Raw genomic sequence first — 20,361 nt, forward strand, 5'->3', positions numbered from 1 at the left:
GACTTTACGATCTACTGCGGCACTCAGAGAACATGTCTCCTGGAGCGCTGTCTTCAGCGTTGTCTAGACTGTCTATATATTCCTGGAGTGTCACTTACAGTTTCCGTTTTTCTGGTGAGAAAACGGTCTGTATGAACTTCTGGCATTACAAACAGTTTCTTCCACCATCCTTACATCTCGGTCCTGTTGCTCTCCCATTCGTGGAGACAACAAAATTTTTAGGTCTTACATTTGACAGGAAACTTTGCTGGAGTCCACATGTGTCTTACTTGGCTGCTTGTTGTACTCCTTCCCTAAATGTCCTCCGTGTTCTCAGTGGTACGTCATGGAGAGCAGATCGAATGGTCCTGCTTCGCTTATATCGGTCCATTGTCCAATGAAAGCTGGATTATGGGAGCTTTGTCTACTCTTCTGCCCGGCCGTCCATTTTACGCCATCTAAACTCTATCCACCATCGGGGGCTACGTCTGGCGACTGGAGCAATCTACACCAGCCCTGTTGAGAGTCTGTATGCCGAAGCTGCCGAATTACCACTAAACTACTGGCGTGAATGTTGCTTTGTCAGTACGCCTGCCAACTGATGTCAATGCCCGACCACCTGTCATATTTCTCCTTCTTTGACGACTCTCTCAACCGCCAATATGGGCTGTATGTCTCTGCCGTGTTCCCTCCTGGAGTTCACTTTTGTCGCCTGCTGCAGCAACTTGATTTTACCCTCCCTACGACTTTTCGAATGGGTGAGAGCCCGACACCATCTTGGCTCCAGGCTCAGGTTCGTGTTCACCTTGCATTCAGCTCGCTCCCAAAGGAGAGGACCGCGGATTCGATATACCGCTCGAGGCTCGCTAATAACGTCTTTATGTACACAGATGGCTCCAAGACTACTGCTGGCGTTAGATGTGCCTTTGTCATTGGGGGTGATACCTTTCAATACCGGCTCCTTGACCAGTGTTCAAGCTTTACAGCTGAGCTTTTTGCTCTCTATCAGGCTGTTCAGTATATCCGCCACCATCGTCATTCTCACTATGCCATCTGCTCTGATTCTTTGAGTGCTATTCAGAGTCTCCGTGACCCATATTTGGACCACCCTCTCATGCAACGAATTCAACGGTCCATTCAGTTGCTAGCTGATACTGGCGCTCGTGTCCTCTTTTTGTGGATTCCTGTCCACATTGGTGTGACTGGGAACGAAGCTGCTGATGCTGTGGCCAAAGCTGCTGTCCTCCTGCCTCGGACAGCTTCCTTTTGTGTCCCATCAACTGATGTTAGTGGGGTTCTTTGTCAGCGTGTTTCCTCATTGTGGCATGAGGCTTGCTCCTCTCTCCATGAAAATAAGCTTGGGGCCATCAAACCAATCCCGACGGCTTGGACGACATCCTCAAGCCCTTTCCGACATGAGGAGGTCATTTTGGCCAGGTTGCGGATTGGGAATTGCTGATTTAGCCACCGCTACCTGTTGTCCAGTGGCCCCGCAGTGCCTCTGTGGTCATCCATTTACGGTGTGCCATGTTTTATTGTCCTGTCCCCATTTTATTCACTTTCGTGTTGTCCTGTGTCTGCCGTCTACCTTACAGGAACTTTTAGCTGATGACGCTTGAGCAGCTGCTCGTGTCCTTAGTTTTACTACATTGACAGACTTGTCCAAAGAGATCTAACTCTCTTATTTTGTTTATCTGCATCTTTGTAAGTAATTTCTGGTGTTGCCCCCTTGCGTTTTTCTACGCTATTAGTTCACTAGCGTTTGTGACTGGGCGCTAATGACCTTAGTAGTTGCGCGCCCTTAAAAAAAAAAGCTTCTAAAGTGGGGAGCTGGTAGTAGTAGTAGTAGTAGTAGTAGTAGTATTTATCTTTGGATCACTTTTACAAGGATACTGTACAGAATACAGGCATTTACATACAAATCAACTTTGATAAGGATAGGACAGTTGGCCATTGCCTTATAGTTGGGACCATTTGTCTGAAATAATTTAAGGAAACCATGGAAAACGCAAATCAGGATGACAGATTAAAGATTAGAACTTTCATTCTCCTGAATATGTGGCCAAGTTGTTTAATAAAACAACTCAGCCTCATTCTTTTATCTGTGGTGTGCAAGGCTGTTGTTTGAAGAAGTTAAAAAAATGTAAAAAGAGTGAGCCTTGGTGCTCATTCATTTCTCAGTACCAATCACTATACACACTGTATAAATATTATTTCGTACTGTAAAATTACAAATACTCGACATCAAGCCCACACGTTGAGGTTTGGTTTCCATTTTATGTACTGTAACTTCCCATTAGCATGCCTGGAAAATCGAGTCAGCATACTTCCATATTAAGTGGTATGGTGACCACAGAAAAAACATCAGATGTTAGTATTATCCATTATAGAGCTATGAAAGAAAAAAAGATCTCATTGTGTAAAATTGTTCAGTGATATAAAATACTATTTTGAGTAATATATTTATTCTTTCTTGGCAAATGTGAGTTTGGTCAGATGGATAGAAACAGAGGTGGAGTTGCATGGGTCCAATAGACATTGATCACAGGAGGAGTGCAGAACTGAATGTTGTGTCAGAGGCACATTTCTACCCACAGAGTTAGTTAAAAAAAATTTTAAGAAAAGGGAAAGGAGTTTAAGTGAATAATGGAATCTGCCAGGCAGGACATTTTAACATCTTTTTAATATATGCACAGTAGGTTCTTCTTTGTCAGACAAGCCTAGGATGTGCTCAGGTAATTATTGGGTAATGTATCTCATTTGTTGCTTTCATTGTGGGATCATGAGATCATTTTCCTGTTGGCAACAAGACCCTGTTGGAAGCAGCTATACAGCACATCTCCTGTACAGACAACATGTTACAGACAACTTTTTTTGTCTTAAAAAAGTATAACACTATTTAGATTTAGATCACCTTACAAGTAAGGATTTTCTTCATTTTTGGCAATTTTCTGCGACACTCCTAGAGGATTATTAGATTTTTGATTAGTGATGTACCATCTGGTTTTTGTGAGCATTCCTGAAAACTTTGTGGTACTTGGTTTGTTTTAAGTCTGCCTGCTTCTACTGTCAGTTTTCTTGTCTATCCTATCTGAGCTCTCACATCTCTGAATAACTGTTTCAAGCTACATCCATTTGAACCTGCTTAGCATTTATATTTAAGTCACCCTCTACAATTTTTACCGATGACACCTCCATCTATTACTGAACTGCCTATTCCTTTGTGTCAGGGCACAACCTATCAACTGTTCCTGTCCTTTAGTCAAGTTGTGCCCTAAATTTCTTTTTCCTCCAGTTAGATTCAGTAAATCCTCATTAGGTATTTGATCTACCCTTATAATCTTCTGTAGCACCACATTTCAAAAGCTGCTGTTCTCTTGTCCAAACTGCTTATGTCCATGTTTCACTGCTGTATAAGGCTACACTCCAGACAAATGCACCCAGGAAAGATGTCCTAGCACTTAAATTTGTATTAGATGTTAATAAATTCCTTCTTCTTTAGAGATGTTTTCCATGCTACAGTGTGTCTGCATTTTATAGTGTGTATACTTTGGTCATCATCAGTTATTTTTCAATTTAAATAGAAAAACTCGTCTGCTACTTTTAATGCCTCATTTCCTTTATAATTCCTGTGTGATAGCCTGATTTAATTTGAATTAATTCCATTATCACTGTTTTACTTTTGTTGATGTTCATCTTATAACCTCTTTTCAACTGACAGTCTGTCCCATTCAACTGCTCTTCCAAGTTGTTGGCTGTGTCTGATAGAGTTACTGTCATTGGCTAACCTTAAAGTTTTATTTCTTGTCCCTGAATTTTAATTCCTTTTTCCAAATTTCTCCTTGGTTTTCTTCACAGCTTCCTCAGTGCATAGATAGAATAACATCAGTGATAGGTTGAATTCTGTCTCGCTCCCTTCTCAACTACTGCTTCCTTTTCATGTCCTTCGACTTATATAGTTTGTCTGATATTTTGCAGAGGAGGTGGAAAAGTTCTGTCATGGCTCTCATAAATATTGGTGGTATAAGGTCCAAATGTGATAAAATTTTGCACAGTTAAAAAATTATTTTCAGGCTTGATGTGACTTATATTGAATTAAAAATGATGTATAGGAATCTTTGGGATGGAGAAAATACTCTTCAGAAGGTCTGTCCAACTTCTTTTGTTTATAGTGTGGTTTGACACTGAGAAACATAGTGCTGGTGTTACAAATTCAGTGAAGCTTATTGACATTGTATTTGAGAAGTTGTACTGGACACCACACTTAAAGGATCTAAAAGCAAGGACTGTCAAGGTACTGAATGATGTACAGGGCTTTGATCATATAAGTTGTGGAGAGCACTCAGTGCACATTTGTTGTGTGTGCCTTTTATGTACTCATTGGAATTTTGAGTCTACTCATTTTCTGTTACCCACTAAAGAATTTAATTGCATAAATAACAGAGATCATGAGTTAAGTGCCACAACTAATCAAATTTTTAATGATAAAGTTTGCTGCAGTCATTACTCTTGTAAAATATGTTGTTGCCATGTTGATTCCAACTTGAGAATAATTGTAAATAGCCTGTGGAATGAGTTGTGTCCTAAGGCTGTATTGTTATATGTTGATGGTCACCGTACATTCGTCTCATGCCAAGTGACTGTCTGCTGGTAGGAACTTCGATGTTTGGTGTTCATTGTTAAGTTAATGATCTATAAAAGTTCAAATAATATTTACTACTTTAATAATCTTCGAATAACAAATTAAATTGACGATTTAATGTGAATATTGTAGTACAGCCCTAAACAGTTTAAATAATTTGAAATGTAAGTTTTTCATCCGTGCAAAAAATAAACATTTTACTACCCAGTGAAGGTAACAGATAATAATAATTTTCATCGTTTTTCCTTAGCTGCTTTAAAATTCATGGAGGTATGTTCCGACTGTGCAACTATTTGAAGGCCTCCAATTAGTTGTACAGATGGAACATACCTCCACAAATAATAATAATTTATTGAGATGCTTTATTTGTGAAACTAACAAGTGTTGATCATTTACTGCTAGGTGATAAACTGAAGACTTCATGTCAAAAAGTTAATGTAATCCTTGAAAATGGAATTGTAGCCCTAAATGCCTTGCTTGGAAATCAGGAGAAAAAATATAACAACTGAAGACTGCATATTACTGGTAAAAGTATCCCTACTTGTGCCCTACAGCCATGGAGAGCACATGATGAAATTTCTATTAATAATGAGAAAACAACAAGCAAATGGAATAGTGTGATTTTATACAGTGTGTGTGTGTGTGAGAGAGAGAGAGAGAGAGAGAGAGAGAGAGAGAGAGAGAGAGAGAGAGAGAGAGATATCTACTGCCTGTAAGAACTTTTGTTTCAAAAACAATAGTTGATACTTTGTTACAGAAGATCAATCTTTTGACAGCTCTCCACAGTTATGTGAAATTTAACTTCAAGTAATATCTTCTCGTAAGCAGCAGTAGCTGCTTTCATAGAAGTTTTATTGTCACAGTGACCATAAGTTGTATCATTACAACACTCCATTAATTTTCATTAACCCTCAAGGCCGCACCTGTGATAAAATGTGCCAATCAAAAATAACGTTGTTTTGCTCTATTCCATTATTGGTTCACAATTGCGGCCCCGTACCAATTCTTTCCTTATTACTTCAGCTAACATAGTGATAAATTGTATTGTCATACATCCAAGTGAGCAGCACTAACATAAAATAAACAGCAAGTTAGGTAAGGAAAAAAATTACAATCCATGCAAGAAAATGATCCAGATTATAAGCTAGCTGCACAATCCTGCAATAAGGCAATTCTCTATGAGATAAGTGGAAATTAGGTAAGTGGTTGGCTGGGATCTGATGCAGCTGCGTTGTTTAATGTCATTAGCGACAGGTAGCATCTGTCTGTGGCAACAGAATGGTATAACGGAAGTTTATTTCATTATTCTTTAATTAAACAGAGTCTTAGCTCATATTATGTAAGTTTATTTTATCATTGTCTAGGTAAACTAAGATTAAAGTTTGAGTTCACTTATATTTGTTTACCTTGGTGCTATTCCAAAGAAAGCCGCGCACCCATTCATGTTAAGAAAAGCAGTGCTCCCGCTTAACGTTAAATAAAGTTATAATCAGACTTTTCAGTATATTGGTAATGAGCACTTTTTTAGCTGCAGTATTAAGAAACATTGTATGGGTGTGCTTTTTAGCTGTGCAAATGTCTGAACGAAAAAGAAAAGAGTATGTTTTGTATAATGCTTGCAAAGTTTTTGAGTGAATGAAACACTTGAATTTTACAATGACTCATTAGTGCCTTAATATGGTGATTTTGATCCATTTCATGTGGTTTTTCTTTTGTATCTTTTTAGTGGTGACCCGGTGGATTTTTTCCTGCATGAACAACCAGTGTATGGACTGTCTATCGATCCTCTAAATGATTATGTCTTTGCCAGTGCTTGTGATGATGGGAGGGTCCTCATCTATGACATACGTGAGGCACCAGGCACAGGTATGGAACAATTGGAAGTAACTCATATATTGACATGAACTAACTCTAGCTGATTCTCACATTTTCATTTCAGAACCATTTTGTCTTGCTCGTTACAATTCTGCTTTTCATGCTGTCATGTTTAATCCTGTGGAGCCACGCATATTGACAACAGCAAATTCAAAAGAAGGCGTTGGTCTTTGGGATGTAAGGAAGCCCTGTCAGTAAGTGAGACTTTGACTTTTTCTAAAGTTTGTGATTTTTGTTAAGTTAATTATAAACTTTGTTTTTGAGGTAACCTTGCTGGTAGATACCAGTGTCAAATCAAGACATTCACACCGTGCTACTGTAAGTATCTATAACCAGATTGATGGCTTGCATAATTGAGAATTCTCAGCGAAACTGAACTTGCTCACTAAGTCAAGTAAATCTTGAGAAATTGAGACTATGGACAGTTGAAATGTGATTCTGCTTTGGAAACAATCCGTTGCCGAGTTACATAAGGAAAGATGAAGTTGGGCACTGAAATGTTAAAATTTCAGTTGCTTGATCGCTGTTACCTCTGATACGCTTGCTGACCTCAGGAGCCTTTGTGAACCCATCTGATGTTTTTGTAGAACCTTCTGCAACATATTCTTCTAGAAATGAAACCAAAACTCACTTAATACCATTTTCAACTGCCAGAAATACATTAACTGTAGAATCTCCAACCAAACAAGCAGCTGCCTACACCCACAACTTCATGTCCTCTCCGAGCCTTTTCCTAACCAAAACATGTGTCATCAGGTTCCACTACCGCTCCATGACCCCTATATGTCCCCTATCTTTAAGAGAGAGAGAGAGAGAGAGAGAGAGAGAGAGAGAGAGAGAGAGAGAGAGGGGGGGGGGGGAGGAGGAGGAGGAGGAGGAGGAGGAGGAGGAGGAGAGGGGGGGGGAACTCACACTCTTAATTCATGTACATCTCCTGATTGACAGTTGCAGTTGTCACAACTACACCTCCACATACAGACATATAGCTGTCGGATGATCACTCAGATGAAACCTTCATCAAACTCATATTAACACCACATATTTGTATATGGCATCCAAACTGTTCAGTCACATTAAGGTGACCACCTGTCAGTAGCCTGAATAACCACCTTTTGCAGTGCAGACCATTGCAAGATGTGCAGGAAGAGGGTCAGCGATGTTTCTGAAGGTACTGACAGGGATGCGGAGCCATGCTAATTCCAGTGCCATGGCCATCTGTGTTAGGTTTCTCAGTTCACGATCCATGGCATGAACAGCTTGAATGAGGTGGTCCATGGATTTTTGTTTGGGATTAAATTTGGGGAGTCTGGTGGCCTGGAGAGTACTATAACTCATCTTGGCGCTCTTCAACTATGGAGGTACTTTGAGAGTTGTGTGATGTGTTGCATTGTCCTGCTGGTAGAGGCCACATGCTGAAGCAAAACAAACTGCATGTAGTGGTAGACATGGTCCCCAAGGATAGTTGCATACCTGTGTTTTATCCATTCTGCCTTCCAGAATGATGAGATCACCTAGTAAATGCCATGAAAACATTCTCCAGACCATAACACTTCCTCCTCTCTGTATGTCCATCTTTTCAGAGATGGTTGTGGGACTCAGCTGTTCAGTACAGAATGTCAATCAAACAGCTTTCTGCTGTCTAATTTCCAAACTGTTATTTTATTTGGCTACCAGTTTTGGCGATTTACTATGCCATCTTCAGGCCCCTGTGTACAGACAACAATGGTAACAGTACGATACAGATAACAAAAAGGAGGTGATGCAAGTCTTTTATACGATGGTAACAAATAACAATACCAGAAAGTGCAGGAAGTTACAGATAAATTGAGGAATAAAATAATAGAATGATTGCTCATTGTATTAACTTAAACTAAGGAGCAAAATGTATGCATCATATAATTGTAAAAAAGAACCTATCAAATGGAGGTCAATATTGCATGTTATGCATAGATAATAATGGTATAATGCTAATGCAATGCCCGTGAAACAACTAGAGTAAAATAATATAGTCTGTACTCATAAGTATTTGAATACATTCTTTTACTCCAGTTGTTTCATGGGCATTGCGTTAGCTGTATACCATGAATATCTATGCGTAACATACAATATTGACCTCCATTTAGTATGTTCTTTTTCTTAATTTATGACATACTTGCTTTGCTCCCTAGTTTAAGTTAATACTGTGTGCAACTGTTCTCTTATTTTGTTACTTAATTTATCTGTAACTTTATGTAACTTCCTGCACTGTTTGTTATTTTTATGTTATTACATATTACTACTTATATAAGACTTGCACCAAACCCTTTTTTGTTACCTATTTCATACAGTTACCATTGTTGTCTGTACACAGCAGCCTGGAAATGGTGTAGTAAATTGCTGAATCTGGTAGCCAAATAAAATAACAGGTTGGAAATTAGATGGCTGAAAGGTGTTTGATTTGACATACTTACCAATCTGGGCTGGATCTTTCTGATGATTGTTGTAGGGTGTTTGCTTTCATATGTTTCTGCCATACATGACAACAACCATTTGTCTGATGGAGCATAGAATGTGATTCATGTGTAAAGGCCACCTGTTGCCACCCAGTGGGCATCCAGTTGCGGTATTGACATGCAGTTCCAGCCTTTGTCGGGGATTAACAGCAGTCAGTATGGTTGCATGAACCAGACGCCTGCTGCAGAGGCCCATACACAGCAGTGTGTGCTGAATGACTGTTGAGGCACTGTTGGTAGCCTCTAGTTTCATCTAGGCAGTCAGTTGCTCAAGAGTTGCACATCTGTTCGTCCGTGCGCTTCACCACAACTGTCATTCATCCCTGTCATCTACAGCCCATGGTGCACCACAGTTTGCTTGGTGCTGGCTTTGGACAGCACAATTTTTCCATGCATGGTATATGGCATAGTGCCATTTCAGAAATGCTTACATCCTGGGCCTGAAAGCCAGTGATCATGTCATTTTGTACATGAGGCAAATCACTGTTACTGGATTAAAACTACTGCACTCGTTTTCTGTATCCTCAACATGCTTTATATACCTTTCCACTGCTAGTGCTTCCACTTGCCATCTAAGACTGGTTATTACATGTTGACGTCGAGCATATGCAGTAGACATTTTAATGTGACTGGACCATATAATATTCTCTCTTTATACACAACTCTTGTATAAATTTAATCATAAACTCATATCTTCCATCTCTTGATGCAACATATGACTATCAAATGTTAATGAAGGATACATTTTGTGAAAATTACAGCAGGAAATCAGGAACCAGTAAAATATTGTAATGGGGAAATAAAATAAAGAAATAAAACAGGAGATTACAGTATTACTAAACTATAACACACAAACTGAGACTCAATTTCTCAAAGAAATTAGCACACTGAGCAGAAATGTAATTTCAAAAGGGAATTTTATTTATATACTTGCCTCTTCCCCATAGCTTCATCCATTTATTCATTCGACACGTATATTGTATACATCTCCTCTGCACTCTGTGTGTCCAACTTTTCCTCCCCTGTTGCTCTGTCTATCAATTCCACCTCCCTCTCTGTGTCCTCCTCCTCCTCCTCCTCCTCCTCCTCCTCCTCCTCTTCTCCCTCTCCTTTTTCTCCTCCCCCTCCCACCCTCCCTCCCCTCCCTCCCTCCTCTTGGTGCTGGCTTTGGACAGCACAATTTTTCCATGCATGGTATATGGCATAGTGCCATTTCAGAAATGCTTACATCCTGGGCCTGAAAGCCAGTGATCATGTCATTTTGTACATGAGGCAAATCACTCCTCTTTCTCCATCACCCCCTCCCACCATCCCTCCCTTCCCCTTCCCTCCCTCCCCCCTCCCCCCTCCCCCTCCCTCCTCCCTCCCCCCCTCCCTTGACATTCAATCAAAGAAAATGTGTTGTGGAGTGGTTTTACAACTTTGATAATGCCATTGAAGTGTAATGTCTGTGGAGGTGGGAGTTTGAAACAGAACCACCAACCCACTTAACAATTAAGTGCATCATTGACAAGTTTGAATTGCATGGAACAATTTGTGATATTCACAAAAGAAGACCAGGAAGACAGTGTACAGCTGCAAGTCATGCTTCATGGGTTCTTGAGTTGGAAATGTTTATTAATTCTCCACAGAAGCCTGCTACACAATGTACACTTGAAGTGGGGGTTAGCAGTAAAAGTACGAAGAATTCTGAGAGCTGCAAAGTGAAAAGTTTAAATTCCATGATTACTCCATACAATTAATGACAACGCTTCTGATCACCGAATGCAATTTTGTGAATGGTATCAGCAAATGGTAACTGATGATGAACAATTTGTAATGAAGGTAGTGTGGAGTAACGGAACTGTGAATCGGCATAACAGTTTGTACTGAGCACCAGAAAATCTGCATGCTTATGTGGATAAAACAGTCAATCTACCATGGGTCCATGTGTGGTGTGGAATATCATCTAGGGGGCTTAGTAGGACCCTTTTTCTTTGATGCTACTGTCACTGGAGAAGTGTCTCTGGAAATGTTACGCCCATCAATTTTGCCAGGTATAAGTGCGCTTTATGGAGCTGATGAAGAGGTTTTCTACAAACAGGACGGGGTGCCATGACACCACCACCTAGCCGTACGAGCTTTCCTGAATGACGATTTTCCGGGACATTGGATTGGACGAAGAGGGGCCATAGATTTCCCTCCATAGTTGCCAGATCTAACACCTATGGACCTTTACTAGTGCAGAACTGTGAAAGATAACATCTAGTGATGTAAGCCACACACACTGGAGGAACTTCGCCAGTAGATTACAGCGACATGTGCAGCGATCTCCACTGTAACATTGACTGATGTAGTTGTGGCGACCACTTGTCGTTTTGTTACTAAGGTGTGGCTGAGCGGTTCTAGGTGCTTCAGTCTGGAACCGCACAACCGCTACGGTCGCAGGTTCGAATTCTGCCTCAGGCTTGGATGTGTGTTATGTCCTTATACTAGTTAGGTTTAAGTAGTTCTAAGTTCTAGTGGACTGATGACCTCAGTTGTTAAGTCCCATAGTGCACAGAACCATTTGAATCTGTTATGTGTACAGCTGCCAATGATGAACATTTTGAACATTTAAAGTAACCATGTGCTTAACTGAAGGTTGTACAACATGTGTGATCAGTTATTAAATGTAAAATAAAAACATAAGTAATAATTTTGTTCCATAAAGTGAATGTACATTTTTCTGGCGGACTCTGTATTCCCATACAACATGCATGTCGTGCTAGGTAGCCTATGTGCAAGGTGTTAAAAAATGCTTATCATTGAATCTCCACTCCTATTGGAGCCAGGATGTTATAAAGCTAAAAGTGCTGATACTCATAAAGTTTTCTGTTTGTGTGCCAAAATTTGCTGAAATGGACCCAAGGGCTTAGGAAGAGAACCTGGAGATTATATATAGCCTCTTTCCTGTGATTTCACTTGTGTACATTTTCAACACATTTCTCAAATTTACTGTTCTCCCTCTCTGTTTCCATATCTTTCGCCCGATGCTCTCTCTCCCTTGTCATCTACTCCTTCCTTTCTTTGTCTCATCGTCTTCTCCTACCCTATCCCTTTGTCAATCTCCTCCACCAAATCTCTCTGACAGTTTCTTCTTTCCCCTCCCTCCATCATTATCCTCCTCATTCTCTCCCTGTCCACCCGTTCCCCCCCTCCCCCTCATTGTCCATCCAATACCCCTACCCCCTGTCAACTGCCTCCCACCCCTCTCCCTATGTCCATCTCCTCTTGTCCCCATGTCTCTCTCCCTCCCCTTCTTATCCTCGTTTTTCTGTGCATCCTGTCCTGCCCCCTCTCCTTGTCCATTCCCTTCTGTACCCCTCCCTCCCATCTACTCCTCCCCCTCTATACATCGATCTCACTCTCCATCCTCTCTCATTTTGTCACTATTTTCCTCAATCCCTCTGTCCATCTCTTGCTCCCACATTTCACTCAGTACATCCTTTCCCCCCACATGTCTCAGTCCATCTCCACACTTTTAAGAGATTTCTAGTTCACTCCAGATTTATTGTTGCAACATGTAATGATTATATTTACAGATCAATAGCACAACCAGTTCTGAGGAACCAGGTATTGACTCATGCTGACACTATCATTTATATCCTCCACATGTGGCAATGCAGGCAAAGACTCTGGCATCCAGTTGATCATACAGATAGCGAACACTGTACTGGAATACACTATGCCATTACTGCTTGACCTATTCACATTGTTCTGTAATAATTATTGGTTGGCGAGTTGCATGAGTCACTTCTCATCCCATCTTATCACACACTTGCTCGATTGGGGACAAGTTTGGAGATTGTGCTGGCCAGGGAACTTGCTGCAAGTCTTTTAGAACATGTTGAGTTTCACCAGCATTATCTTCTTGGAACAACATGTCACCTTCCTATTGCTAGAATGGCAAAAGAATGGGTCTGACAACATTCTGCATGTACCGAGTGCTGGTTAGCAACCCCTTCAGAAAAACAAAAGTTGAATGAGAATTGTAGCTTATCTCACCCCAGGCCATAAGTCTTACAGTGGGACCAGTGTATCTTGGATGAAAGCACTTTATGAGAAAGCTCTCATCAGGTCTGTGCTGTACACACACAGGCAGAATCTCCTTTCATTGCTGAAGACCGCCACATGCCACGTCATCTTCTAAGTAATCCCCTGAGTGCACAAGTCAAGCTATACATTTTGATACTGTGGCATGAGTGGAAAATGGGCTAGAAATGTGTGTGCCTGTAGTCCCACTACTAATAGCCAGTTTGCAAATGTTTGTGTTGACACATATTGTCTCATAAGCCCTATTCTGTGTGCTGTGGTAGCTGTATGCTCTGTCACTGCTGCTCTGATGATACGATGATCCTGGTGGGCATCTGTGTTGCAAGGATGTCCAGAACCTCGCCTACAGGTGTGAAATGTTTATGTGATTTCCGATACCAGCATTGTTGCAAAACTGACGCAGCATCTACATGTCATGTGCGAATTCTCCAAGGGCCATCCTGCCACTCTGAAGGACACATTTGACCCCTTTCAAACACGCCCAGATGGCTGTAGGAAGCACAAGTGCATCTTCATGGCATTTGCACCACACTGAGCCTTCTGGCCATAAGCATTCCCTTTTAAAGCGTAAACACAGATGACACTCTGGTGGCTATGCTACTATGCTATGCTTTCTGATGGCAGATGACATTTAAACCATTACAAGTACATCTACAATCCCCCAAGTGGCATCTGTCATCACAGATCATAATTGATGTCATCTTTCCAGATGTACTAACTTTTTTACTGTCAGTGTATTTCCATACAATATGCCTATCATGCAGTGCAGCCTATGTGGCAGGGGCAGGAAACACCCTTTTGTCCATGCCTCCACTCCTATTAGACCTAGGGGACTGCAAACCCCACAGTGCTGATACTTGTGAAATTTGCTGTTTGCTTGCCAAATTTAATTGCAATTGATCCAGGAGTATGTGAGGAGATCCTGGACCCCCCCCCCCCCCCCTCTCTCTCTCTCTCTCTCACACACACACACACACACACACACACAGAGAGAGAGAGAGAGAGAGAGAGAGAGAGAGAGAGACTGTATCACATATACTAGCCTTCTTCTAGCCTTTCTCCTGTGGCTTTGCACACACATGCGCTTGACACACGGTACACTTCTCCTTCTCCCCACTCTGTCAATCGCATCCTTTCCAGCACATTGCACCATATTCCGCTCCCCACACCCTTGAAACCATCTCCAGTTCTCCTGCTCTCGGTAATCCATCTCCTCTCCTCACTATTGGTCCACTTCCTCCTCTCCTCACTCTTGGTCAACTTCCTCTTCTCCTCACTCTTGGTCTACCTCCTCCCCTCTCTCGGTCCATATCCACCTCCCCCAAAACCCTCCAACCCCATTTGTCCCACCTCTCCACCCGATCTGTCCCACCCCTCCACCCCATCTGTGCCACCTCTCCACCCGATCTGTCCCACCTCTCCACCCGATCTGTCCCACCCCTCCACCCCATCTATCCCACGCCTCCACCCCATCTGTCCCATCGCTCTTACTCCCTCTTTGCCCCCACTCCACCCCCTCTCTGTTCCACCCCTCTTACGCCATCTTTGAACCCATCTGCCCCTCTCTGTTCCACCCCTCTTACTCTTTCTTTGTCCCTCTCCGCCCCTCTCTGTCTCTTCCCTTTTACCCCTCTCTGTCTCTTCCCTTTTACCCCTCTCTGTCTCTTCCCTCTTACCCCTCTCTGTCTCTTCCCTCTTACTCCTCTCTGTCTCTTCCCTCTTACTCCTCTCTGCCCCACACCTCTTGCCCTTCACTGTCCCACACTCCTCCTCTGTCCCCCCTCCTTACCTCTCACTGTCCCCCCTCCTCCCCCTCTCACTGTCCCCCCTCCTCCCCCTCTCACTGTCCCCCCTCCTCCCCCTCTCACTGTCCCCCCTCCTCCCCCTCTCACTGCTCCCCTTCCCCTCTCACAGTCCCCCTCCTCCCCCCTCCGCCTCCTCATTGCCTACTGTCCTCCCCCTCTGCTCCCTCCTTGCCTCACACTGACCCCCATCCGTCCCCTCTCACTGACCCCCATCTGTCTGCTTCCATCCCTCTCACTCTCCCCCATCTGTACGTCTCCGTCCCCTCTCACTGTCCCCCATCTGCATGCCTCCGTCCCCTCTCACTGCCCCCCATCTGCATGCCTCCGTCCCCTCTCACTGCCCCCTCTGTCCCCCTCTGTCCCCCTCCTTCCCCCTCCTTCCCCTCACTGCCCCCTCTGTCCCCCTCCTTCCCCTCACTGCCCCCTCTGTCCCCCTCCTTCCCCTCACTGCCCCCTCTGTCCCCCTCCTTCCCCTCACTGCCCCCCTCACTGCCCCCTCTGTACCCCTCCTTCCCCCTCCTTCCCCCTCCTACCCCTCACTGCCCCCTCTGTCCCCCTCCTTCCCCACACTGCCCCCTGTGTCCCCCTCCCTCCCCTCACTGCCCCCTCTGTCCCCCTCCTTCCCCTCACTTACCCCCTCTGTCCCCACCCTCCCCCTCACTGCCCCCTCTGCCCCACCCTCCCCCTCACTGCCCCCTCTGCCCCACCCTCCCCCTCACTGCCCCCTCTGCCCCACCCTCCCCCTCACTGCCCCCTCTGCCCCACCCTCCCCCTCACTGCCCCCTCTGTCCCCCCTCCCCCTCACTGCCCCCTCTGTCCCCCCTCCCCCTCACTGCCCCCTCACTGCCCCCTCTGACCCCCTCCTCCCCCTCGCAGCCCATTCTGTCCCCCTCCTCCCCCTCGCTGCCCACTCTGTCCCCCTCCTCCACCTCACTGCCCCCTCTGTCCCCCTCCTTCCCCTCTCACTGCCCCCTCTGTCCCCCTCCTTCCCCTCTCACTGCCCCCTCTGTCCCCCTCCTTCCCCTCTCACTGCCCCCTCTGTCCCCCTCCTTCCCCTCTCACTGCCCCCTCTGTCCCCCTCCTTCCCCTCTCACTGCCCCCTCTGTCCCCCTCCTTCCCCTCTAACTGCCCCCTCTGTCCCCCACCTTCCCCTCTAACTGCCCCCTCTGTCCCCCACCTTCCCCTCTCATTGCCCCCTCTGTTCCCATCCTTCCACTCTCACTGCCCCATCTGTTCCCATCCTTCCACTCTCACCACGCCCCCGCCCTCTCCCCTCCCCTCCCCGCGCTCCCGCCCTCTCCTCTCCCCGCGCCCCCGCCCTCTCCCCTCCCCTCACCTCACCGCGACCCCGCCCTCTCCCCTCCCCTCCCCTCACCGCGACCCCGCCCTCTCCCCTCGCCTCACCGCGCCCCCGCCCTCTCCCCTCGCCTCACTGCGCCCCCGCCCTCTCCCCCTCCCCTCAACGCGCCCCCGCCCTCTCCCCCCTCCCCTCAACGCGCCCCCGCCCTCTCCCCTCCCCTCAACGCGCCCTCGCCCTCTCCCCTCCCCTCAACGCGCCCCGCTCTCTCCCCTCCCCTCAACGCGCCCCCGCCCTCTCCCCTCCCCTCAACGTGCACCACCCTCTCCTCTCCTCTCCTCTCCTCTCCCCTCCCATCCCATCACCGCGGCGCCGCCCTCTCCCTCCCCGTGGCGCCGCGCTCTCTCCTTCCCGCGCCCCCGCACTCTCCCCTCCCCTCCCCTTCCCACCCCTTCCCTCCCCTTCCCTCCCCGCGCCCCCTGCCCTCCCCCCCGCGCCCCCATCTCTCCCCTCCCCGCGCTCCGTTCTTTTCCCCTCCCCACGCCCCGTTCTTTTCCCCTCCACGCCCCGCTCTCTCTCCTCCCCTCCCGCGCCCCTCCCTTTCCACTCCCCGCGCCCCGCCCTCTCCCCTCCCCTCCACGCGCCCTGCCCTCTCCCCTCTCCTCCCCTCGCCCCGCCCACTCCCCTCTCCTCCCCTCGCCCCGCCCTCTCCCCTCCTCTCCTCTCCCCTCCCAGCGCCTTGCCCTCTCTTCTCCCATCCCCTCCCAGCGCCCAGCCCTCTCCCCTCCCCTCCCCAACACCCTCCCCTCCCTTCCCCGCGCCCATCCCTCTCCCCTCCCCTCAACAGCCATCCCCTCAACAGCCATCCCTCCCTCTTCCTCACCAGCCCCCTTCCCTCTTCCTCACCAGCCCCCTTCCCTCTTCCTCACCAGCCCCCTTCCCTCTTCCTCACCAGCCCCCTTCCCTCTTCCTCACCAGCCCCCTGCCTCTTCCTCACCAGCCCCCCTCCCCCTCCCTCTTTTTAACCAGCACCCTCCCCCTCCCTCTTTTTCACCAGCACCCTCCCCCTCCCTCTTTTTCACCGGCACGCTCCCCCTCCCACTTCCTCACCCGCCCCCTCACCACCTATCTTCGTCACCAGCCCCTCTCCTCCTGCCTCTTCCTCACCAGCCCCCTCCCTCTTCCTTGCCAGCCCCCTCCCCCTCCCTCTTCCTTGCCAGCCCCCTCCCCCTCCCTCTTCCTTGCCAGCCCCCTCCCCCTCCCTCTTCCTTGCCAGCCCCCTCCCTCTTCCTTGCCAGCCCCCTCCCCCTCCCTCTTCCTTGCCAGCCCCTCCCTCTTCCTTGCCAGCCCCCCTCCCCCTCCCTCTTCCTTGCCAGCTCCCCTCACCCTCCCTCTTCCTTGCCAGCTCCCCTCACCCTCCCTCTTCCTTGCCAGCCCCCCTCCCACTCCCTCTTCCTTGCCAGCCCCCCTCCCACTCCCTCTTCCTTGCCAGCCCCCCTCCCACTCCCTCTTCCTTGCCAGCCCCCCTCCCACTCCCTCTTCCTTGCCAGCCCCCCTCCCACTCCCTCTTCCTTGCCAGCCCCCCTCCCACTCCCTCTTCCTTGCCAGCCCCCCTCCCCCTCCCTCTTCCTTGCCAGCCGCCCTCCCCCTCCCTCTTCCTTGCCAGCCCCCCTCCCACTCCCTCTTCCTTGCCAGCCCCCTCCCCTTCCCTCTTCCTTGCCAGCCGCCCTCCCCTTCCCTCTTCCTTGCCTGCCCCCACCCCCTCCCTCTTCCTTGCCAGCCCCCTCCCCCTCCCTCTTCCTTGCCAGCCCCCCTCCCACTCCCTCTTCCTTGCCAGCCCCCCTCCCCATCCCTCTTCCTTGCCAGCCGCCCTCCCCCTCCCTCTTCCTTGCCAGCCCCCCTCCCACTCCCTCTTCCTCACCAGCCCCCTCCCTCTTCCTCACCAGCCCCCTCCCTCTTCCTCACCAGACCCCTCCCTCTTCCTCAGCAGCCCCCTCCCTCTTCCTCACCAGACCCCTCCCTCTTCCTCACCAGCCCCCTCCCTCTTCCTCACCAGCCCCCTCCCTCTTTCTCACCAGCCCCCTCCCTCTTGCTCACCAGCCCCCTCCCTCTTCCTCACCAGCCCCCTCCCTCTTTCTCACCAGCCCCCTCCCTCTTGCTCACCAGCCCCCTCCCTCTTGCTCACCAGCCCCCTCCCTCTTCCTCACCAGCCCCCTCCCTCTTGCTCACCAGACCCCCTCCCTCTTCCTCACCAGACCCCCTCCCTCTTCCTCACCAGCCACCCTCCCTCTTCCTCACCAGCCCCCCTCCCTCTTCCTCACCAGCCCCCCTCCCTCTTCCTCACCAGCCCCCCTCCCTCTTCCTCACCAGCCCCCCTCCCTCTTCCTCACCAGCCCCCCTCCCTCTTCCTCACCAGCCCCCCTCCCTCTTCCTCACGAGCCCCCCTCCCTCTTCCTCACCAGCCCCCTCCCTCTTCCTCACCAGCCCCCTCCCTCTTCCTCACCAGCCCCCTCCCTCTTCCTCACCAGCCCCCTCCCTCTTCCTCACCAGACCCCTCCCTCTTCCTCACCAGACCCCTCCCTCTTCCTAACCAGACCCCTCCCTCTTCCTCACCAGACCCCCTCCCTCTTCCTCACCAGACCCCCTCCCTGTTCCTCACCAGCCCCCCTCCCTCTTCCTCACCAGCCACCCTCACCAGCCCCCTCCCTCTTCCTCACCAGCCCCCCTCCCTCTTCCTCACCAGCCCCCCTCCCTCTTCCTCACCAGCCCCCCTCCCTCTTCCTCACCAGCCCCCCTCCCTCTTCCTCACCAGCCCCCCTCCCTCTTCCTCACCAGCCCCCCTCCCTCTTCCTCACCAGCCCCCCTCCCTCTTCCTCACCAGCCCCCCTCCCTCTTCCTCACGAGCCCCCCTCCCTCTTCCTCACCAGCCCCCTCCCTCTTCCTCACCAGCCCCCCTCCCTCTCCCCTCACCATGCCCCCTCTCCATGTCCCATCTGTCTCCCCTCTCTCTCCCCCTTCCATCTTTCCCTCCTGCCCCTCCTGCCTACTCTCTCCCTACCCATCCCTCCTCTCTTCCTACCTATGCCTTCCTGTCCCCCCTCTCCCTTTCCATCCCCTGCTCCTCTCCTCCCTCTTTGTACATTCCCTTTCCCTCCCCTCCTTCTCTGGTCATTCCTCTCTCTATCCATCTCACCATGTTTAAACATTCTTCCAGTTCTTCCCATGGACATGTACTGCACCTGCAAAACAGGCCAATAAAGCAAGCAGATACTGCTCACACACCACATGCTTGTTACACTGGATAACTTACCATTTTTCCCCTGATTCCTCTCCTATTGGAGCTGGGAGATTATAAACCCCACAGTGGGAGTTATAAACCACACAAAGTTTGCTGTTTATGTGCCAAATTTGATATCACACCATACTTGTAGGCTGCCCTGTGTGACAGGCATTTTGTTGCAGTAGTATTCTCCTAGTTTATTGAACTGATTTGCATGGAAGCTTGTACTCCAGGGGCAAAAAATGATTCTTATTCCTGACTTACAGGCTACCATTAAAATCAGTTTGATAAAGTAGGCAAATAGTATCCCAACATAACACACACCTGTTGTGAAGGGCAGCCTACAAGTCAGGGACAGGAAAACCATTATGAACACCTGATATGTGGACTACCCAATAAAGCAGGTTATGAACACCACAGTGTTTATACTTGTGAAGTTTGCTGCCTGTGTGCCACATTTGGTTCTGGGGGGGGGGGGGGGGGGGGAGGGGGGAGGGGGGGACAGAGAGAGAGAGAGAGATGAGGGAAAAAATTAATTAATGTAGAGTTATGAAATTTTGGGAGTACATTTGTATCTGCAACATATTTAAGTGAGTAACATTGCTAGGTCACAGATTAATGTAAACACGAGATAAGAAATTGTAAATGTGAAATTCTCGAACACAAATAACCAGTGAAACTGTCAGAATGTTGAATGCAAGCATGCAAATGGGTATGTACTGTGTTGTACAGATGCCAGATGTTGATTTGCCAGATGGTGTTCCATGCCTGTTATGCTTTGTTGGTCGATTAAGGGAACAGTTACTGCTGTTTGTGGATGATGCTGGAGTTGTTGTCTGATAGTTTCCCATATGTGCTCAATTGGAGGCAGATCTTGTGATTGAGCAGACAAAGGAAACATGTTGACACTCTGTAGA

General features: G+C 47.8%; 1 protein-coding gene across 1 annotated transcript in view; it reads left to right on the forward strand.

The window, feature by feature from the left end:
• The window catches only part of LOC126260162 (DDB1- and CUL4-associated factor 5), a 138,361-nt gene that overhangs the window by 41,937 nt on the left and 76,063 nt on the right, over positions 1 to 20,361 (forward strand). The window contains exons 3-4 of the mRNA XM_049957426.1: positions 6,348 to 6,487; positions 6,561 to 6,690. Coding sequence (XP_049813383.1) covers positions 6,348 to 6,487; positions 6,561 to 6,690 — 270 coding nt within the window. The remainder of the gene's footprint in view (positions 1 to 6,347; positions 6,488 to 6,560; positions 6,691 to 20,361) is intronic.

Source organism: Schistocerca nitens, chromosome 5 (genome assembly GCF_023898315.1).
Source record: "Schistocerca nitens isolate TAMUIC-IGC-003100 chromosome 5, iqSchNite1.1, whole genome shotgun sequence".
Taxonomy (NCBI): domain Eukaryota; kingdom Metazoa; phylum Arthropoda; class Insecta; order Orthoptera; family Acrididae; genus Schistocerca; species Schistocerca nitens.